This window comes from Barbus barbus (assembly GCF_936440315.1).
Source record: "Barbus barbus genome assembly, chromosome: 45".
NCBI lineage: Eukaryota > Metazoa > Chordata > Actinopteri > Cypriniformes > Cyprinidae > Barbus > Barbus barbus.
In genome coordinates, this window is record NC_136723.1 from 20,374,646 (window position 1) to 20,398,204 (window position 23,559).

Here is a 23,559-nt window from a genome sequence, read left to right on the forward strand (position 1 = left end):
TTTATTAAGAATACTTAAGTAAATTTCAAGTATAAGTATACTTTATGTAGTAAGTATACAAATATCAGTGTACTAGTAGTATATTTCTAAGTGTACTATTTCAATACTCCTTGGGACTAAATTGACCCACTTTCTAGTATATAAATGTATACATTTAAGTATACTGTTTATATATAACAGTAGTAAACTTTGAGTACACAACTAGCTTACGTCAACGTTTTTAGCTTGTACTGCAACTATACTAAAAGTGAACTCATAGGTACTGATTATTTACTAATTAAATAATTGTAGTAGCATTTGTAGTACACTTTGAAGTATAGCCTCGGTAAACTACTAGTTTAGTACTAGTTTTATACTGCAAGTATACTCGTAAGTTTTCTTTAAGTGAACTTTACATCATACTTTAAGTATACTACTATGTCCCTATTTAGGTATTAATTTGTACATATTTTGTTGTATGAATATTTGAACACAAAACATCAAAAGATAGAACAGGCTATCTGCTTGTAAACAAAAACATTTTACTCTAGTTTCATGCATTCTTTTTTTAAAAACACTTGAATGTGGTTAAGTTTCATAAATAAATTAAAAATAAAGAATTAAACAACATTTTGAACAAAAAGCTGAAAAAAAGACTATGAATTGGATTCAGAATGATAATCAAAACGTAGATGGAGTCGATCAACACCCCAAAGCTTGACAGTCATTATTACCTCTTCATTGGTCGACATTTTATTCCATAAAGTTACACAGTTTTGATGTTGTTTTAACCCTTAAATGCATGAATGTTTTGCCAACCATTATTACATATTCGGGTTAGGGGTGTGCGATATGACGATTTTTGATCGTGGACCATAAAAATGTCTCCACGATCTGCTTTTGAAGAAATATCGTAGTATCGCGCTACCGCGCACATTGTCAAATACAGTTCTGGCGCCGCCGTCTCTATATACTGTACAACACGACATACAGCAGTAGAGTTACTCTGACAGGACACTGCACTTATTCGCGATCGCAAAAGTACATTATTTGCATACAAGCCTTGCTGGTTAAATGTTTAATTCGCGCGCTGGTCTGACGTGCGCTTGTTCTGAGCGCATACACCTGAAGCACGCGCACTAAAACGCCTGTCTAACAGCGCCTGATTACTCAACTAAGTTATATTTTGCGCTAATACTGTCAAAACACACAAGGTTTACATACAGACTGAGTTGGTTATCTCTAAAATGAAAGTAAATAGTTAAGAGAGAAACGGATGCGTGTCTGTATATTAGATGCGTGCAGCTCTTAAAGGGACAGGACACTAAACATGCTGTCGACTGTCATTAAAGGGATAGTTCACCCTAAAATTTAATTTCTGTCATTATTTACTCAGTGGAAAACCAAACAGTTGCTGGTCTACATTGACTTTTATAGTAGGAAAGAAAAATCCTATGGAAGTCACTGAGGACCAGCAACTGTTTGGTTTTCCACCTTCTTCAAAATAGCATTTATAAATGTTCAGCAGAAGAAAGAAACTCATTCCGGTTTAAAACAACTTTTGAGTAAATGATGATATAAAAATACAACATTATGACAGAATTGACAGACAGATGACAGAATATTAATTTGTGGGGGAACTATTCATTTAATGTTAACAAAACAACAAAACGCAAAGAGAAAAATATTACAAATACGTAATATAAACAAAATATGTAATATAAAGCACTGTTTGTTTTATTTGTATATTATGTGTATTTGTAATGTGTATCTTTGTTCTTATTTTTTAATAAGAAAAATAAAATAATGACAAAGATTTTTTATCTTCACCCACTTTGGCCTAAATATCTGCCATGCATCTTTGTCTTTCTAGTTTGGCTGTAATGCTCAGACAACTTGTAAAACCAAAATAGTAAAACTAACAAAGAATCGGGATAAAAATCGTGAATCGTGATATTTCTATAAAAAATCGTGATATGATATTTTTCCCATATCGCCCACCCCTAATTCGGGTCTTTAGCGATCCAGACCTATATATCGAGCTCGGATGGATCTCTAACTGCTGAAATAGCAAAAAAAAAAAAAAAAAACTCTCTTGATATTTTAAGAATATAGTTGCGTGGGAAAAAATACTTATACATTTACATACCATCATAAACACTGAGCTGTTAAAAATGGGCGGAGCCGTGGCGCCTGTAAACATATGTGGGAATCGAGTATTCTGATTGGACAGCGAGTGAGATATGGGCGTGGCGTTTGGGGAAGCCTGGAAGAACACAAACACAGCGGACTCGCGCAGGGGCAAGAGAAACGAGGAGAAAGTGACATTATTATCATTTCGTGCGCTCAATATGAATTTGACTTGATGAATTTGATCATACGAGCAACTGACCACGAGAAAGTGCAATTATGAGCGTGCACTCACTAAAGAGATCTTATAAGGTTTACTTTACACATGCTATATGAAAAAAACGCTGAATTATTTGATTCTGATACTGAAATAGGAAAGTTGAAACATGGGATCGAAGTTGACCAGGCAAAGTAGTTTGGACAGCCAGGCGACTTTCTTTCGGAGGGGTCGACAGCATCATGAGGAGAAGAGGAGCGGAGGAAGAGGAGAGTTTTTATTCAGTTCTCTCATGCTCAAGTCGGACAAGCTCCCCGGGATGCTGCGCAAATCCAGTCCCAGCCCGTATGTCCGGAGAGTGGCTTGGGTTCGGGAGATCCAAACCCTGCTGAAGGAGCAAAAGGCGGAGCAAGCCATCGATGTGTTGAAACTGCTTAGAAAGGTACAAGACATCATTTGTTAATAAACCAGATTGTGTAGTTTCTTACACAGAACTACAGGTTGTTTTTGCTGCTGCTGCTGATGATGAAGATGATGCTGTTGTAGCATGATGTCTTCACTTAAGAAAAGAAAAATCACAAATGATATCTCTTTGTTGTATAGACTGCAGTATTTAAATCATACCCTGAAAATATAACCTTGTAAAACATGAATACATTCTCAAACTGTGCTAAATTCTGCAATGAAAAGTATGAAATTCCAAAAAGAGAACCTAAATCTGGGTGCAATAAATAATTAATTGTATGCACTGCTAAAGTTATAAGCTTTACAAAAAGTACTTTGGAAGTATCATGGTACGGGGGTGGTAATACCATGGTGATGTGCCACGGTACTAAACAAGTCCTACCGTAGTGCACCATTGTATTTATAAGGTAAAATACCATGGTATATTATGGTACTCACATGTTAAGACCCTTTTCCAAAATAGAATTACAATTAGTAAATTGGTTATTTAATAATAAATATTGTTTAAAAAAAAGTTTTTATTAATGAATTCTGTTATGTTAGCTGTTATAGTTATAACAGTTATAATCATATTTCTTTTAAATTCATACTGTGGCATAAATATGGACACTCATTTATGTCAAAATCAGAAAAGTACCATGGTGTTGACATGTATTTTTTTTTTTTTTTTTTACCATTTCATTTGGACATTCGTGTTTTTGTATTAGAAAACTGAGTGATTAAATGTTTTCTCTGGGTTGTTAGTAAATACATTTCAGATTCTCATATGATTTTCCATTATGTTTTATGTTTCTTTTTGTGTTGTATCTTAGATTATGATGGACAAACCAGCTTAATAGTAATAGCTTTTCTGTACATCACGCTTGACAAAACCTGTTTCACAGCTTCTTCGCAACCTAATCCAAAATCATCACAATGACTCAAAACTTTCCTTTACATAACTGCTTCATAAATGTTCTGATTTACATTTACTGTAATTGTCAAAAAGGATGAGCTGGTCTCCAAAATCTGGAGACATTCAGGATGTCACAAACTGCTCAGAGCAAAACCAACCTCTCCAAAGCTATTCAATTGATGTCTCGATTATGTTGATGAACAGTTCAGCTTTTGAGGTCCAGTGCCGAGATATTGCAGCTGATGATTGACAGGTACCTCAGTGCTCTGTAAGTCCATAATTTTATCTTGATGGCCTGTGTAGTAAGATTGTCTTGATACCCTGTGTAGTAAGACCAGTGGTGCAGATCCAGCGTATGCTAATGAAAGCACCACAGTTCCAGCTTTGAAGTGTTTATGATAGAATCAGAACGTATAATGGACTTTATGAAGGATTTTGTGCCATTGAATTGTGTTTATTGATTAGCTTGTCAAGAGGGTCCTCAAATCAAGGAACAACTCAATGTATGCAACCTGATGATGAGGGTCCTCCTGTTCCACCATCACTAGATAAAAGGTGCTGAGAAAAGCTTGCAACGTGAGTAATTTAATGTGACGTTTTCTAGCTTGTTGAACATCTGGAGGGAGAGTCTGGACATCTGGATCAAAAGATAATTGGAACAGAATGAGATGATGGGAGATCTGATAGCTTGAAAACAGTAAATTAAAGCTAGATTGTCACAGTTTCTGTGCTTGTTTGTGCAAAAAGATTTCCAAGTGGTTGTCAGGACATTGTTATGAGGTTGGTAAGGTGTTCTCTGTGATGATATCAACAAAAATTTATATCTCGATATTTTCTGGATTTTTTTCAATAATGATAATTAAACAATGTTACCTTGGCTGGTTTAGGCCTGAAAATAAAAAAAGACACTACAATCACCAGTAGGTGGCGGTAAGTCCCTTAATGAGTGATTCATTGAATCATTCATTCAAATCATTCATTTAAAACAGCTGATTCATTTGAAAATGAAGCAAATGGCTCTCTTTGCGAATGGATCATTGAATCACTGACTCAAATGATTCGTTCCGCTATTCATGTTTCTCTGAGATGTACAAATGTTCTGCTCCAGGTTTGTTTTCATTTTCCTTGGCAAAACAGAAAAAAATATTAAGTCTAAAATTTTACTCAATAAATATTAATTTCTTTTAACTGTTTTCTAAAATTAATATCACATTTGCGATCGTGCTCACGTTAGCTAATATTCAGGAAAATGCCACTCTTGCTCGAGTTATATTACTCAACTAGGCTATGTCATATCTTATAAATATAAAAAAATAAAAACAAAGGTGCTGTATGTAGAATTGAACTAGGTATTGCAGCCCAAATTCAAAATATTGGAGAGGGTTTTTTTCACCCGGCTCCTCCTCCTCAGACTTGACCCACACGCACGTTGCCAGATTGACGACACCAACCAGAACGAGCGCACATGACGATGACTGAAATGAAATACGCTGTGTTTCCCGCCAACTGGCAACCCGGCATGCCGAAATACAATTGGGTAAACTGGCAGTGGGCGGGTTTCACAAACCAAAACAGAGACCGACATTCCGTCCCGGAACGCACACTTTCAAAGGAGAATAACTGACTGTAGCATTGTTTTTCTGAGCATGTTTCTTAAATATCTGCAAACATATTATGGTATTTTTATGCTTTAGTAGAGTCAAAAACTTACATACAGCACCTTTAATTTTTGGTCCATTGGATTTTTTTTTTTAATCCATTTGATTTAAAGTATCATTCGTGACAGCTGGTAGGTGATACTTAATTTGTTCGAATTATTCTAATCATTTAAATATCTGTTAAATAGTTCAGATTTAGTCACGGTTAAGTGCATTTTCAGTCATCACTAGATATGGCAGTTTGTTACGTGGATGCCCAGCCAGTCGAAAAGCTTTCCAAACATGGAGCTGTCTCAATCACCCCAGCCCTAGAAGCTCTTAACACCCTGTTGTAGGAGAGAGGGGTCACGTCAAGGCAAAGCTCGCTACCTTTTAAGACTGTAGATTGCTGAAAGAAATTAATTACTGTGCATTGAAAAGCAGTTTTTCAATTCTGGGAAAAATGGATTGGATGTTAATCAACTGGGGGTCATAATGATGGAGAGGGATGCTTCCTTTTGCAGAGAGAGAGAGAAAATGAACCAAAGAGAGGAGGACAAAAACAACATCTCTTATCTCTGCTGTAGCTCTTCCTGTGCCCTAATGAGTGCAATTCATTTTCCACCGTTGACTCTCATTGAGCAAAGGCAGGAAACAACTACGCTTACATGCTCTACTGAGCACATGCAGTGGATGTCAATGCTACAAAGATTTTGTGGTTGTATAATAACATTGAATTTAAAATGCTGTCTCTTTGATTGCATGTTAATCTCCCAGATAGGACTCTGCTTTGCAATATTGTCTGGGTCTCCATCCATGTCTCCATCATGTGTCTTAATACATTGGATAAAGATGGAAATCAAATGAGTTAGTTTACTTTTATCACAATCAGTATTGTTATTGTTTACTAAAGAATCACTTTAGGCAATTGAAATAAAGCTGCAATAAAATAAAATATGAAAAATGTAAACGTAAAAATGTATATTAAAAGCTTTATAGTAATGTAAAAAATCAAAAACGAATAAAATAATATAAACACATAACAAAATTACTAAATTAAAATTCAAACTTTAATAAAAAGCTACTTCAAAATGTTAATAAATACCCTAATTGTGTATAAATAATGCTAAAATAACACTTAAATAAGTATAAGGATGAATTTGAAATCATTTAACTTCTGTAGTTGGCTTGATTGATCAGTTTTACTATAAAAAAAGAAATATTAAATGATATTTCAGGTTAATTTTTTCTTTAATTTTTTTTTCTTACATTTTAAAATATTTCTGTATAGGTTTTACTATCTTGCATTATCTAACTAACAAAAACTTTTGTCTTTTTTTTCTTCAACAACAGCTAGTTCTTAAATGACATCATCCTTCAGGAAGTGACATAATTTTATTGAAAAAAAAAAGTTAGAAAATATTAGTAGTTGGTTTGATGAATTCTGTTATGTTCTGTCGTATTTGTTGGCTTGCCTCAACTTGTATTATCACAGTTTTAAAAGGTTAAAAAATTAAGTTTAAATTGACACCCTCTCAATCTTTTACTGAGCAATGGCTAACTTGAGCTTTTTATTCCACTTGTTCTTGTCAGTGTGTAAAGATACACAGTACAAAGAGTTTTGCTAAATGCTTTTATAGAACATCTTTCTTAAATTACAGTGCAATCATATTCATTTAGTTACAGGGTTCAAAGAGTACTGCAGAACAGAAATGGCCTGTGCTTATGCCTTATAGATGAAAAACAGAGAGCTTGGAGGAGCTTCCAGATGTCTGGGAATCCCTGCGAAAAAGACATGCAATATATCAGTGTGAGACTCAACAGCTTTCCTCCTCCTGCCAGTTTCTTCTTCAATTTCTGTGGGATCTGTCTCTGAATCGATTCACAGGGTGGTGTAGTTGTTGCTTTGTGATGCTGACGTTTGCCTGAAGGCATCAAATGTGTTTCGCCCCCTGTTTTCAGTTCTATATGTGACCTTGGACCACAAAACCAGTCTTAAGTCGCTGGGGTATATTGGTAGCAATAGCCAAAAATACATTGTATGGGTCAAAATTATTAATTTTTCTTTTATGCCAAAAATCATTAAGATATTAAGTAAAGATCATGTTATATGAAGATATTTTGTACATTTCTTACCGTAAATATATCAAAACGTTTTTTGATTAGTAATATGCATTGCTATTATGCATTGTAATATGCTGGCGATTTTCTCAATATTTTGATGTTTTTGCACCCTCAGATTCCAGATTTTTAAATAGTTGTATCTCAGCCAAATATTGCCCTATCCTAACAAACCATACATTAATTTAAAGCTTATTTATTCAGCTTTCAGATGATGTATACATCTCAATTTCGAAAAATTTACACTTAAGACTTAAGACAGTTGGTTTTGTGGTCCAGGGCCACATATGTTCACTTTGTCCCTATAATTGCGCTAGCCAGTGGATTAAACAAGAAGCGTGGTCCTCAGGGAATTTTTTGTCTTGATTCTCCCACATGTTTTTTTCTTCCCGGGCTGGTTGTATCAGACTCGCTTGCCTTAGCAGTTCAGTGGGGGAAAACACTTTAGATGTCTACGATAAACCCAGCTAATAAGCTGTCACTGTGTCTGCACACACTTTCTCCTGCTTGCGTAAAGAAGCTGGATTTAAAGTTTAGCAGTGCTAGTCTAGCAATAGATCAACAAACGTTTCGGCTTCTATTTAGAGTTTTCTTGCTTCCGAAGCGCTAGAAGTAAACATGATCCAAAAATTACTTTAACTCCATGTCATTCAAAAAAGCCCCTCGTGTAATCTCGTGATTAAGGATTAAGTTGTTGAATATCGAGGTTTATCAGTGACCTTTACTCGCATTTGTAATCCTTCGTGCTTAAAAATCTCTCTTGTGTTTTTTCTCAACAGGACCTGGGTCTTGAGGGAACATCTCTCAACGACATCCTGTACAAGAACGCTGCCTTCCTCAACCTAGTGGATCCAATTTCCCATGAGCTTTTGCTCAGTTTGGCCCGAGACATGCAGTGTCCAAAGAGGGTAAGTCACCAGCGCTAATAAGCGAAGATGATCGTAAACACAAATTCAGGAGGTGGCTAGTCGAAGGGTTTGACTCGATACCAGCCCACAGCTGTCAACATTAGCTCTGAATCCCTGCTTTAGCTTGAGCCAAAACCTGTGCACATGTTCATTACTCAGTCTCCAGATATGTAGAGCGTTTATTTTTAGCTGGCAGTAAGAGGCTTGGCAGGCCAATTCTATAGCCTCGCCGCCTGTATAAGACCACGGGCAGCTGTCATCCTACGGCCTGGACTGGAGTTTGGGCGCTCCCGCTTCAGCCCTGTCCTAAATTAGTTTGCAAAGAGTGAGAAGTACAGAAAGATGGCACTGACCTTTATTTTGCTCAAGAGAGCCATCAGTGATGTTTTCATTCCATGCTGAAATTCCACAGTTCTGTTTGGACTTAATTGGACAGAAAGGGCAGCGAGAGGAGCACTTTCCAATTATAGATCCACTTGAAGGGGCAAGACTTGTCCTTTTCTTTCGAGACTTTTTTTTGAATAGCAAATTGAATCAACATTTGTCATGTTTCCAACATAGAATCTTTGGAAAAATGTTCAAAACTCCAAAAACATATACATACAACTGACTGCAGTTTCCAGCTAAAATGAACGCTAGTGGCTGTAAAACACCAACAACTCTTATTCCTTTTCACACAAATGATTATAACAGGGGCAAATTATTGCTTAATAACATTTTATTTTTGCACAGTTCCTTGCATGATACTATGATATGACCTCAGTGCATGATTTACCATGGTGCATGGTTTGTAAACGAATACGTTTTGACATTTGTATCACATAACCAGCTTCAGTAAACTTGCTCATTAGCTCACCTGGTACAGCACTGCATTTGCATTTAAAGGAGTCATCGGATGCAAAATTCACTTTTACATGTTGTTTGAACTGAAATGTGTCTTGGCAGTGTGTGTACACAAACACACAATAATGATAAAGATCCACCCAGTGCTTTTTTTAAATATTGATAAATTATGACCCCTTTCAAAAATCAAGCCATTCTCAGATAGGGTGACCAGATGAGATTGGTTGAAATTCGGGACGGGGGGGGGGGGTTACATTCATTGGTAATGAATAATGAATAATAAAGATAATGAATTTCAAACGAAAGTGACTGAACCAATCATGTTTTTATTAATATAAGTAGCCTACATATACATATAATTTTATATAATATAGAAGTAACGTTACGCTATTTTTATACTTCAAACTGAAGTTAATGAACCAAAAAAAAAAAAAACAAGATGCTGCAGCCAATGAGCAGCCGGCGGGGGCTGGTTGCCAGGCTGCAGGATGACTCAACCTCGCTCCACGGACAGTTTTTTATGTTTTATCAGACAATAACTATTTAAGATTTTGCTTCAGTATAATTTTCGGGACAATTAGAGCGGGATTCGGGACAGCAGCTTAGATTTCGGGACTGTCCCGAATTTTTCGGGACGTCTGGTCACCCTATTCTCAGATTCTTCACATCACACAGGCCAAGGCCCCTCCCACAATTGTTGAATGACACTGGTGTTTTACCTTGAGTGACATGTAGACAGTCCGCCATTGTTTCGACGTCAGAGCAGGAGTAGACCAGAATGACTCCTAAGCGATTGAGGTGTTTTTTTGTTGGGTGTAATAATGAACATAATAGTCGCCATCTACTCCCAACATCTGAGCCGCTGAAGACGCTGTTTGTTTTTGAAGGGAATGCGCCCCGATATACCTAAATGTGTTTATGTTCACGCAAAACGTTTGTGGTCCAGCTCTACCTCCAGAAGAAGTGAGGGTCCCACGTATAAGTTTTTTAATGAATCGTAAAATTGCAAATCGCCTTTCCTAATAACATGCTAGTTAGCAAGTTTCACAATGAATGGGGCTAAAATTTACAGTCTCTCAGAGAACTGCACATCACCCCACAGAAGGGAGGGGTGGGGTGAGCGGAGCTCATTAGCATTTAAAGGGAAATGCACCATAACGGCTTGCTGTAAACAGAGCTGTTTTTGACAGGTTAAAAGGGTGTTGTTTTACACTACCATTGAGAAATTTTAACCAAAGTATGTTATAGACTTTTCATTAAGACCCTAAAGAATCATATGAACTCTCATGTTTACCAAGGAAGTGAGTCAGTGTAAAGAATTACTTAAAGAATCGAGTTAAAATGATATTGTTACTTCATCAAATGCATTTTTGTCTCATGTTTGCCTTTTTTAACACTATTGGTTAAGTTTAAGGTAGGGTTTAGTGTAGGTGGTGCATTCCAGATGTGATAGAGCATTAATCTTGTAGTGCAACTCCTCAGACTTTCAATTCTGAACTGATGTGATGCGTATAACAACCAACAAAATAAAACAGATTTGTTTTAGATTAAACTGAATGTGCTTTTGGCACTATTCCCTAGATATTTCACTTTGAAAGTGTTGTGAAACTTTCAAGAAGCAACATAATGTCATTTTTCAGACACGTCGCCACAGTCACGTTTATAGTCACAGTGCAGTGTGCCTGGGTTGCATATTTCTTACATAAAACATTGTGCAGAGCAAACTTTGTCACTTACTTGCATGTCTGATAAAGGAAGATTCCCACTAGCAGACATTTTGGATAACCTAACGTAACCTATCGGCACTCCCTGATTAAGAATGAAAGCGAGGTCATGACTAAACGGCTGACTCTGACATTGCCTTTCGATTCCCTGTCACGTACTGCAACAGTCCAATTTGAAAGTAAATCAATGTGAAGCTCGCTAAAGTAAGAACAGGAGCACGTCATGAGCATAAACAATTGTAATAGACTGAATTAGGATGCAACTCATTTAGTACCCTGTAAATGTGTTGATCTAGAAAGCAGGTTTGTGAACTGTTCAGAAAATTCCAAACGAAAATTTCAGTTCAATTTGAATTTAATTCAAAAAGAGCTGCAAACATGCAGAAACACATCATGGAATTAAATCAAATGAAATGGAAAGACATTTATTTTTGAACTAGAAAAGCAAAACAAACATTACAAAACCTTGTTTAAAAGTTTTAAAAAAAGATTCAAATGCCTTTAAGATGTTTGAAGGTTTTTAGGCATTTGGAATAGATAGATAGATAGATAGATAGATAGATAGATAGATAGATAGATAGATAGATAGATAGATAGATAGATAGATAGATAGATAGATAGATAGATAGATAGATTTAACGTAACCCCCCCACACACACACACACACAGACCAAAAAAAATAAAAATTTGGTTATGCAAGCACCATAACCAACAATAAACATTTGCGCTGTAGTTTTGGACTTGCTGAGGAAAAATGTTTGGATCAGATCTGAGCCGGACAGTGGGATTAGAGGGAATGTATTAACATGGCAAAAAGAGTATTCAGGCTGGATTTGTGGTGAAGTTTTCTCTTATTCTCAGTTGGACTCTTAGTTTGCAGCTGTGAAAATGCTTGCTAGCCTCGTTCACAGCAGAAGCCTTGAGGAGCTAAGCATCTAAACCCAGAAAACGAGGGCGAGGGATTGAAGGGCTCTCAATTTTCTCTGCTTCTTTTCTGCCTCTCTGACTTAATAAACATCCTGTTACCTGCTGACAGGTAGACCAAATCCCATCCCATTGAGCTCAGAAAAGCCACCTTACTTCTCAAAGAAATGGATTCACGCCATTCAGATGTCTTGCCTGAAAGCCAAACCTGTTAAATGTTTGTGATGCTTGTAATTAGTGTTGAGGGGTAACTAAAAGTAGAAAACTTGTATGTAGAGTTGGAATTCATTTTAATTCATTCATTTGTTCAGTTCATGTACATGAACCAGATTAAAAAGAAATTATTATCTGTTTGAAAACTCACTAAACTCATATGTAGCATCAGAAAGTTGATTCGTTTAAATTAATCAGTTTGTTTGGACAGTTTGAGTGAATTAACCAGATAAAAAAGAAATCCACTGATGGAAAACTCATCAAATTAATAAGTGGCATTAGAAAGTTTGATTCATTTCAATTTTGGATAGTTTGTGTGTCGCTAGTTCCATTTCCAGCAAAATAGTTGTTTCCAACTTCTCTCTCTCTCTTTCTTTCTATCTGTCATTTATTTATTTTTAGTTTTATTAGTGTACATTTATCAGGTAATGAATTTATTTATTTATTCATCAGTGTTAAAGTGTTGGGTAGTTTTGTGTGTAACCCAGATGTTGGGTTAGTGGCTGGGTTATTTCCCTCCAATGAAATAATCAATGCTCTGCATTTAACCCATCCTAAGTGCATACACACAGCAGTGAACACACACACACCGTGAACACACACCCGGAGCAGTGGGCAGCCATTTATGCAGTTGGGGGTACGGTGCCTTGCTCAAGGGCACCTCAGTCGTGGTATTGAGGGTGGAGAGAGTGCTGTACATTCACTCCCCCACACCTACAATTCCCAAGACTCGAACTCACAACCTTTGGATTACAAGTCCGACTCTCTAACCATTAGGCCACGACTTCCCACGACTTTAATTCAGCTGTTGGGTTACAGTCAAAGCACAGGCTTTTCATTCTCCTCAGGAGAGAGCGAGTCCTCAACTCCGCCAATTTAGTGGACTTCTTCAGTTAAATTAAGGTTTGTATACATTTTATTCCATCTCTAAAGTCTTTATTGTGCTGTAAATTATTTTATTTTACACAACGCAACATGGAGACAAGATGTCAGTCAGCTAAATGTGTCAGCAACGGTCGTTACACGTGATGGAAACGCCTTGCCTTGCATAACATAAACTGAATTTATTCGTTATAATACTGCTTCTAATTACTTGGCATGATAAAATATGTTCTCAAAACTCTGTACTATTTATTTATGGACAGGTTATGAAGTCAGTCGCAGCATCTTTCAGCTATGAGTGAAACGCGAAGCGGCAGTCTGAATTTCGCAGTTTCCCCTGGTAATAGCAGCCCATCGCTGGCTCAGATTTCAGCAACCCACCGGCACGAGAATCGGCACTATTTCGGTTAAAAATGATAACAGACAACCGTTTAATACACTTGAATTAAAATATTATTTTTAAATGTTATATTTTTATTTCTAAAATGCTTGTTAAAGGAGTTTAAATATATGCAAAGTTGAAAACTATGCTGCGTAATTCAATTTGTCTTATATTTTTGTCATTGGGTTTTTTCACTTAATAAATGTCCATGTTTTGATTATTACTGTTGCCTCTAGTAATACTGTGTCTGCTTTTTAATTGCCAACCTATTTTTGGTTTATTTTAAGCCAGCAATAGTAAAGTAGTTTTCAATCAATATTTGAGTTAATTTAAACAAACCAGCATGTTGGGTCACAGATTTAACCCAAATGGCTGGGTTAAAATAACCCAATGCTGGGTTTGTCCATATTTGACCCAGCGTTGGGTTATTAAAATAACCCAAATTGGGTTGTTTTAACCCAGTGTTTTTTTAGAGTGTACATCTCAACAGGGGCGCCGCTATGGTTTCTGGGCCTCCTGGACAGCTTATTCACTCGGGCCCCCGCTTTCCCCTCAGTAGAAATTGCAATCGTGTTAAAGGGGGGGGGGGGGGGGGTCCCTCGCTAGAAATCACATTTCCCCCTCGGGGGACCCCCTCCATTGTCGGGCCCTTAGAATTGTCCTAATTTGCCCCTTTAAATAACTTCATATAAGAAAGATGATGTCACTTTTTCAAAACAGCACAACAGTTGTGTCATAAAATCAGCATCTTTTGCTCGAAACACTGAAAAGCTGTACACAGGTGGCTCTTTTCACTGGAAAGTGGGACTTTACAGCTGCGTGTGGTCTATCTTTATAAGACGTCTGTCTCTGGTTTAACGTCATCTACGTGGGTAGATATAATACAGTATAATGTGTGTCTCACTACACCGGCAAATAATGAAGTTTTGAGTCCCAGGAGTCAGCTGATGGGGATCCTCAATCGCAGCAGTTATTCATGATGGGAATCATGGGAAATATGGAAAGGCATTTTAATGAGCTTTTGTTTGTGCGTAGCACATAGATTTAGTTTTTTCATTTAACGGTCTTACAATTGACAGTTTTTCATTAAACTCTGGCAGTTGCATCTTGAGCTATGGCTAATGTCTTAATGTTCAGTCGCTGATTGAAAGTCCACATAAATCCTTCCAACAATAAAACTCCCTCTGGAGAGCACGCCATCAAATGGATGGTGTCTTTATTAAGGGAGTTCAATAAAACTAGTCCGATAATTGCTGTCACTCTCTGCTACCAGAAACCAACTTAATATACATTAAAGATTTAACAAACGTCTTTGTTTTGACTTATTAGCCATCAGGAGGCCAACCAGATGTACATGTTTATTTCCTGTCATTTCTTAGACTGATAGTACGAGCTAGTCGACGGCTTCGCCCAGTCTTTTGTTTTCCTGCCTCGCTTGCATTGTTTTGCTTCAGCACTGATTAAATTTACTCAGCTCTGCCAATGCGTTTAAAGAGAGAGAGGCGAGCCAAAGCCTGTTTTGATGCAGAAATGGCTGCAGACATTGTTGACCGAAGTGCCTTGAGATCGTTTTAAACCAACCTCTCACCCAGTAGTTCAAAATGGCATAAATAACTAAGACATTTGAATTGAACTCTCATCTTCATCGCAAGCTACATGTTGTAAAAGTACCGCTCTTTGAAGTACTAATTGCTGCTTTTAAAATCAAAATGATATTCATGATGGTGAGTTTTTTTAGGACCATTAAGATTTTAACAATGTGACATTATTTACATCACCATTAAGCACATTTTCCCCTCAAATATTAATTAATTTGTCACCATGTGTCAGCAGACAGACACAGAGGTAAGTGCAATACAATCAGATGGTTTATTGAGTAGTAGCAGAGTGGAAGGCGATGAGCAGAATGTCCAGGTAAGCAGGCGGGGAATGGGAATGTCTCTAGGGGCTTATCTGAGTGTGAAGGTCATTTTTCCTTTTCCAGGGGATCTGGAGGTAACAGTGGAGCGTGGAGAACAGGAGCGGTGGAGAACAGTGATAGGAACACTGGAGCAACTGATAAGTAGACAAAGGGTAAGTGTGTCAGGTTAGTCAATATGGAATGTTTGAGACCAGACAGTGAGTGAACGGGAGGAGTGCAGGGATATAGTGCTACTGATTAGTGCTGACAGGTGGCGGTGATCAGAAATCAGGGGATTGGGATCTGGTGAGTGTCGTTGGTGGAGACTGCGGGGACTGGTGACTCGCACAGTACCAACTCCTCCAGGGGCGACTCCTGATGCCCTATTACGGCGACGGGGTCGGCCACGGCCTCTGGGTGCGGGACGGTCAGGGTGGTTCGGGTGAAACTCGGCCAGGAGAGAGGGATCCAGCACATAGTCCCAGGCCACCCAGGATCTTTCCTCCGGCCCGTATCCCTCCCAGTCTATAAGATATTCCAGGCAACCACCCCCGTCGCCAAGATGTCCTGCACCCTGTAGACTAGGGGCTCCTCGATGATCTCGGGAGGAGGTACTGCAGGCTCGTCGGGTTCTGTGACAGAGGGAGAGACAGGCTTGAGGAGGATGGATGCGATACCGTACAGGGAGTTGGAGACGGAAGGTGACCTCATTTATCTGCCTCTCGATGAAAAAGGGACCAATATAGCGGAAACGCTGATAACAGGTGGAGAGCCAGACCTTATTTCCAGGACGATAGACGGGGGTTGCAGACCGACGGGCATCTGCATAGGTCTTGTGTCTCCACACTGCCTGCTGGAGTTGGACATGAGCTGAGTCCCAAACTCTCTCGCTCAGAACCAGTCGTCGACAGCTGGAACGTGAGAGGGCTCTTCTGTCCAGGGAAACAGAGGGGGTTGATAGCAGAGTATGCACTGGAAAGGGGTGAGGTCGGTGGTGCTTTGCTTGAGGGAATTTTGTGCATACTCGGCCCACAGGAGGAAGCGGTTCCAGCTGTGCTGGTTGTCATGACAGTAGGCCCGGAGATATGTCCCAATCTCCTGAATCTTCCGCTCAGTCTGGCCGTTAGTCTGGGGGTGATACCTGGAGGAGAGACTGACGGTGACATCAAGGAGTTTGAAGAATGCCTTCTAGACACGGGATGCAGGGCCGCAAACCTCCGTCCTTCTTGCCCAAGAATAAGAAGCTCAAGGCCGTCGGAGAGGTGTAAGAGCGAATGAACTGTTGTTGGAGAGCCTCCTTGATGTAATCCTCCATCGCCTTGCGCTCCGGGATGGACGGGGGGTATACTTGACCCTTGGGGAGTATAGCTCCAGGCAGCAGGCACAATCCCATGGCCGGTGCGGTGGTAACTTCGTGGCTGCCTGTTTGCTGCACACATCCTGGAACGCCAGGTAGTCAGATGGGATCGTTGGAACCTCATGAGGTTCGGGGCTCTCCAGTAGGGTGGAATGAACTTGGAGCTTCAGGTTACCAACCAGGGTTACAGGGACGTTGGAGAGACAGTTTTGGATGCAGGTTTTACTCCATTGGAGGATCTCGCTGGTATCCCATCTGACTTCGGGGGAATGTTGAGATAGCCAGAGGCGTCCCAGGATGATATCGACGGTGGGTCCCTCCAGAACCAGAAAGGAAATCCTCTCCTGATGAAGACAGCCTACTTGCAGAGTGATCGGCGGAGACCAGAACTTGATGTGCCCACTCCAGAGCAGTTTTCCCTGTATGGTCTCGATCTTCAGCTCGGCCTGTCTCTGGCGGGGTAAATCAAGCTGTTTTAGGAGGGCTTGTGAGATGAAATTGCCTGAGGATCCCGAGTCCACGAGGGCGGGTACTGAAATGAAATGACGTGGGGTGAGCAGTTGTACCGTTAGCAGTGGTAGGGCAGAGATAGCAGGCTCCAATTGGAGGGTACTCACCGCTGGATGTCACCTCACCTCAACCGCCACACCCGAATAGTTTGCAGGGATGGCCATGGGACTGGCAGAGGCAGACTGAGGGTGTGTGACCAGAGAGAGAGCTGTTTGAAGAGCGCTGACCATCTCTTCGAGGGAATCCGCAGCAGCGGGGTTCGGGAACTCCATCTCTGGTCGTCGGTTCTGGTCTGATCTTCTGTCAGCAGACAGACACAGGACACAGAGGTAAGTGCAATACAATCAACTGGTTTATTGAGTAGTAGCAGAGGGGAAGGAGATAACAAAAATAATTTAATTCACATTCATATTAAGCATCACACCTATTTGTAACATTGATAATAAGAAATGTTTCTTGAACACCTAATCCACTTATTACATGATTTCTGAAGGATCATGTGACACTGAAGACTAGAGTAACGATGCTGAAAATTCAGCTTTGTATCACAGGAATAAATTGCATTTAAAATTTTGTCCAAATTGAAAAAGCTTATTTTAAATTGTAATAATATTTCACAACATTACTGTTTTAACAGTATTTTTGATCAAATAAAGGCAGCCTTGGTGAGCAAAGGAGACTTCTATTAAAAACATTAAAAAATCTTACCTTAGTTGTTTTATATTGATTTTTTTTTTTCTTTTTTTTTATATTTTATTCAAAGTTTAGAAGTTATATTAACAAACACAAATGCAAAAAACGGTAACCAACATAGGATAACAAAATGCACATATTTACACCCACACAGACAAGCAAAAAAAAACAAAAAAAAACGGACTGCCTCAATTGAAAAAACAAATAAAAAAACAAACAAGTATATATATAATATATATATAGGTAACATAAATGACAATATTCACAATTGTTTTATAAATCCAATACTTCAGGAATGTATATTTAGAAAAAATAGAAGGAGAGGATTCCAGAATACAGTAATTAGATTTCCAAGATTCTCAAGATAGCTCCCCATGTGGCTTCAAATCTTTTCTGTGAGGAGAGCTCACCAAAATGTAACTGTTCCATTTGGATAATGTAGACTAGAGCATCTCATTCAACCATCTCTGAAAACAAGGGGCTTGTGGAGATTTCCAATTGAGTAGTATCACTTTTTTGGCTGTAATCATGCCTACCATTAGAGCCTGTTGATGAGTATGGGGAAGAGCATCCATTACATCAGAATAGCCAAAAATAGCCAGACTGTGGTCAGGTTGAATATTAATTTTGTAAGCACTAGAAAACAATTTGAAAATTTTAGACCACAAAACATACAGAACAGGACAAAACCAAAATAAATGTGCCAGTGTCCCCTCCGCCCTATTGCATCGATCACATTGAGAAGATATAGAGGCAAATATTTTATTTAATCTAGTTTTGGAATAATGAACACAACGTATAACTTTGAACTGGATTCATTTATATCTTGAATTTACCGAACAACTCTTTATTCTCAACAAGGCTTCTTCCAAGATCTCATCAGTCACTTCATCATTCAATTCAGTAGACCAGACTGCTTTAAGGTGCTTAGTGCATAAGCACGAACAAAGCAAGATACCAGATATCTGGTTTCAGGATGAGAAGATAAAAGATCATGAATAATATGATTTTCAGGTTTATTTATAAGCTGTGGAACATTTTTCTTTGCGTAATTTCTAATTTGCAAATAACGAAAAAAGTGAGACTGTGGGATTGTAAACTTACTCTTAAGTTGTGAAAAAGATGCAGATTGACCCTCTATATAGAGATCTCCTATACAGTATAAACCTTTTTTCCTCCATCCTGAAAAAGTACCATCAATCTGAGAGGGCTCAAAGGAAGGATTACATGATATTAGTGTATTGACTGAAACTTTTGGTAATTTATAAAATGTATTAATCTGATTCAAAATCTTCAAAGAATTTCTTCCATACAATAGTTCCATACAAATGAAAGAATAACTGAATCAAGTTGTTTAAAAAAAGTAGCAGGCAAATAAATCGAAAGATTTGGGAAGAGATATAAAAACTTAGGGAGAACAACCATCTTTATCACGTTCACATGGCCAATTAGTGATAAAGGGAGTAGTTTCCAGCTTTCAATGTTTAATTTAACTCTGTTAAACATATCTAAAAAAAATTATTTAAACAAATATTTAGGGTTCTTTGGAATTTTCAAACCAAGATATGTAAAGTGATCCTTCACTATTTTAAATGATATATTATTCAAAAAGGTATCGCTGAAGTTATTTGTTAAAGGCATAAATTCACTTTTATTCCAATTAATTGAGTATCCTGATAATTTACTAAAAGTGTCGATGTAATTAAAAATGTTAGGGACTGAAACAACAGGATCCATAACACACAGTAAAAGATCAGCATATGAATCATCAGCGCTATAAGATCATCAGCATATTAACTGATCAGACTTTCAGTATTGGCCAGAGAGATACCATGGATATGTGAATTGTCAGTCCTGTCTTCCTGTGTCTTGTGTTTCCCCTCCTCTCGTGCCCTTATTTGGTCGGTTTCCTGTTCTTGTTTAGTTCTCATCATTAGTTTATTATAATTTATAGTCTCCAGCCGTGTTTTATTAATGATCTAGTTTTCCCCAGTGTTTATAAGTCCTCTGCTTCCCTGCCTCTGTGCCCAGTCTCAATCGTCATTCTGTGCATGTCTTTCCGTGTCTCTAGCGTTCCCTAAGTTTTGATGAATAAAGTCAATGTTTTGAAGTAGTTCCTCACCTCCTCGTTCCCTGGCTCCTATGTGTTGTGACAGAAGACCGGACCATTAACATGGATGAACGAGCCAAGTTCGTCGCCATGGCTCAGGCGAGCCACGACCCACTCACCTACATGAGGGCATTCGTGCCGCTCGCCCTCGACGGAGAGGTCCTCGTGACACTGTTCCGGCTCGGGATCACTTACCACCGGCCAACGGAACTCCCAGACACCACCAACAGCGAAGGGCATTCAGCGACGTGATGTGTGAGTTGAGAGAGTTAAAGGTAACACACAGTCTCAGTCTCCCTGCGCGCCTCCGGATTCAGCACAATGAACCCTCCAGTGCCAGCCCCTCGAATGCGCATGCTATGCCTGTGCCTCCTGAGCGCATCTGGAATTACGCTAAAGATTTTGCAAAAACAAATCTGAATCGTCAAAATTAGGGCCATATATTTTAAGCAAAGTTATAGGGAGAGAATTAATATGCCCAGGCACCATTATATATCTTCCCTGAGGATCAGCAACCATTGATGAAAGTCGAAAAAGAACATTCTTACGAAAAAGAATAGCTACACCTCTAGATTTGGCATTGAATGGGGCCTGGTAAACCTGAGCTATCCAGTTGGTCCTGAGTCTACATAGATGAGTTACACTAAGGTGGATTTCTTGAAGAAATATTATATCAGCCTTGAGTGATTTCAAATGTACAAACTACTGTTTGTACACTCTACTCCTTTTAATTACATGACCAAGCCCTCTTACATTCCAAGAAGCCAATGTAATAGCTTCCCCATTAATATTAGTCATCAGTCTTTGGAACAATTAAAGATAAAATAAGACATTGAAATGAGGCACTCCAGAAAAAAAAAGGTTACACTTTATTTCGATAGTCCACTTTAGACATGCTACTAACTATAAGTAACTTTTTAACTATATGTCAACTACATGTCAACTAATTCTCATTAAATTGCAACTACATGTCTACTAACTCTCAGATTAGACTGTAGGTTTAGGGTTAGTAGAATAAGTTGACATATACTTGCAAAGTTTCTGATAGTTAGTATATTGTATGTTGTGGACCCATCAAAATAAAGTGTTAGGAGATAATAAACAGACAGTCTACTAATACTCTAATGACTGCTAGTTGACATTTAGTTGCAAAGTTACTTACTGTTAGTCGAATGTCTAAAGTGGACTATCGAAATAAAGTGTTACCAAAAAAAAAAAGAAAACATCGACATATAGAACTCTTCTGGACAAAGTCAACCACCCCCCTCCCACATCTGGCTTCCCCAAAATGAAGCACATCATCCCCTCTTCGACCTGAGAACACTACTCACATGCAAGTAATAATAGGATCCAACTTCAGTCTCTCCGATACCAGCGATCCTGCTCAACTCCACTTCCAAGTTACAAACATTTCAAGTTGTAGAACTATTAACAGTAGCGTCGTCCACGTAAATGCATTTTGTACACACTCTTAATAAAACAAAGACAATAGGATATCAATAATCATTAAAAGTATTTTAAATGTGATACCATTGTTGCGCATATTTCTCTACTCCTGCCTCAACCTAGTCTCCACAAATTTGGCAGCCTCTGAAGGGTCAGTGAAGGTCTTGAACTGTTCGTTGTGCTGAATCCGGAGGTGTGTAGGGAGACGGAGACTGTGTGTCACCTTTAACTCTTTCAACTCACGCATCACGTCGCTGAATGCCCTTCGCTGTTCCATCACTTCTACGGTATAATCCGGAAAGATATACACCTTGTGGTCATTGTAATCTAGGGTGCGATTAGGGAGAGAGCACAGTTGGTTATCGTAGTCCCATGCCTGACATTCAACAGTTTCCACTCTCTCCGCAAATTCCTTTACCGACGATTGTAGAGATCAAAATTCTTCCTCAAACTTGTCAAACCTTTCATTTATAGTTGAAAGAATCTTGTTTGATATCTTTTCCCACATCAGTTGTGTCAGACCTCTGTTGTGTGTGTCTTGTGTTTCCATGCCCATATTTGGTTTGTTTCCTGTCCTTGTTAAATGTGTCCTTGTAGTTGTGGCTTCCTCCAGCCCACCGGTCCCTGCCGTTGAGTGGTCAAGCCAGCCGTTATTGTCATGCCAACCGGCTGCCGCCGTATTGACCAGACTGTGACCAAGCTCTTTTTAACTTGTTCCTCTTTGTTTAGCTCCGGAAGGCTCCTAATACCCCCGAGCTGCCCCATGGAAATTTTGGTGGGGGGTAGAAGGGTTCCGGCTGGAGTGGCCGGCCCGAGGAACGAGGATTTCGGACTCAGTGTGCGATGGCCTTTATTGCTTATTTAATGACACTTAAACTAAATCATAATCACTGACAGATTAACCTGAACAGTTTACCTCTCTACAACCCTTTTAATAGCACTAGACATGGTAAACATTCAAGTTTTTTAAGGTTCTCTGTCAGTGACCATAAGCCCTCAGATTTATTTGGGAGCCCATCTCCCAGAATAGATCTTCATCACCCGCTTCTCCTCATCTTGATTTTTGCAGGAGTCTGATGCTCTCAAGTCCTCTGAGAAGATCTGCAGGCAGCTGATCTATCACCTGACCCCTCACTCCAAGTGGAGCAGACAGAACGTGCCCAGGAGGAAGTCTCAAGCCTGGTAAGAGTCTTTCGTCTGTCCATCTGTCCCTTATTAGGATACACCTCCACAACAACTGACATCAGAGCTTAGAAAACTCTTCACTGACAGATTGAAATACAGACAAGAAGACTAGAAGGAAACAAAATTAGCCTTTCTTGACGTCTACATAAGATGCTTAAATGTGTATGAAAGTTTAATTGGGTTCACGTTGAGCTACCTCAGTTACTTATCAGATCACAGACAGTTACATAATGACAATACTGTCATCATTTTCTCACCCTCACCATCCAAAACTACAGTTAGTGTAGTTAACTAAAACATTAAAACCATTAAAAAATATATTGTCACTTGAAATAAAATAAAGGTTAACTGAAGTAAAAAAAAATTTTTTTTTTTAAATAATAAAATAATAATAATAAAAAAAAAATCTGCCATTTAAGGTGACATTTTTCATTTTAATGTAGTTTAACTTGATGTACTAAAATAAACATAAAACTGAAATAAACATTTATTAAAAACTATACAGACATGAAAAAAGAAATACAACAAAAATACTAAAACTACTTGAAATTAAAATTAAAACAAAAAATATCAATATATTAATAAAAATAATTTACATATTACTGAAATAATACTGCAGCGGAACACAAAAGAAGATAGTTTGAACAATGTCTTAAAGACTTTCATTATGTATAAAAAACACTATCGAACTCTATTGACTTTCATTGTATTATGACATTGTTCAAAAGAAATCTGAGTGTAATTATTTTCTTTTACGTTCAGTAGAAAATAAAAAGTCGTACAGGTTTGGATGGTTATGGTTAGTAAATGATGAATATTTTGGTAAACAATCCCTTTAAGGAGTCACAAGTAAAATCAGAATTGTTTAATTCATTATCAAAGCCATCCCAAATCCTCATCTTCACAATACTAAAGTTTTGAATGAGGATCTGACAATAAAAACAGTAATATTATGAAATATTATTATAATTTAGTGTCGTGTCACATGATCCTTCAGAAATCATTCATGTCTTATTATCAATGTTGAAAACATTTGTG

General features: G+C 38.4%; 2 protein-coding genes across 2 annotated transcripts in view; one reads left to right on the forward strand and one right to left on the reverse strand.

Moving 5' to 3' along the window:
• The first annotated feature begins 2,230 nt into the window (after positions 1-2,230).
• LOC306864565 (leucine-rich repeat-containing protein 75B-like) overlaps positions 2,231-23,559 on the forward strand; it is a 48,243-nt gene continuing 26,914 nt past the window's right edge. Inside the window, exons 1-3 of the mRNA XM_079408662.1 lie at positions 2,231-2,768; positions 8,224-8,352; positions 22,406-22,518. Coding sequence (XP_079264788.1) covers positions 2,496-2,768; positions 8,224-8,352; positions 22,406-22,518 — 515 coding nt within the window. The 5' untranslated portion in view covers positions 2,231-2,495. The remainder of the gene's footprint in view (positions 2,769-8,223; positions 8,353-22,405; positions 22,519-23,559) is intronic.
• Positions 15,169-20,673, reverse strand: LOC306864567 (uncharacterized protein). The gene is made up of 3 exons (XM_079408664.1): positions 19,903-20,673; positions 17,213-17,387; positions 15,169-17,109 (listed from the first exon to the last, which is right to left on the reverse strand). Exons 1-3 carry the CDS (start codon positions 19,980-19,982, stop codon positions 17,053-17,055), a joined length of 312 nt encoding a protein of 103 aa, XP_079264790.1. The 5' UTR covers positions 19,983-20,673; the 3' UTR covers positions 15,169-17,052.

Excerpts from the sequence above, each read along its gene's own strand:
- LOC306864567 (XM_079408664.1), bottom strand. The coding sequence starts at position 19,982 with ATGGCGACGAACTTGGCTCGTTCATCCATGTTAATGGTCCGGTCTTCT. Across the intron at positions 17,388-19,902 it reads AGGAGCCAGGGAACGAGGAG|AAGATCAGACCAGAACCGAC; the intron begins GTGAGGAACTAC and ends GTCTGCTGACAG. Across the intron at positions 17,110-17,212 it reads ATTCGGGTGTGGCGGTTGAG|TACCCGCCCTCGTGGACTCG; the intron begins GTGAGGTGACAT and ends ATTTCATTTCAG.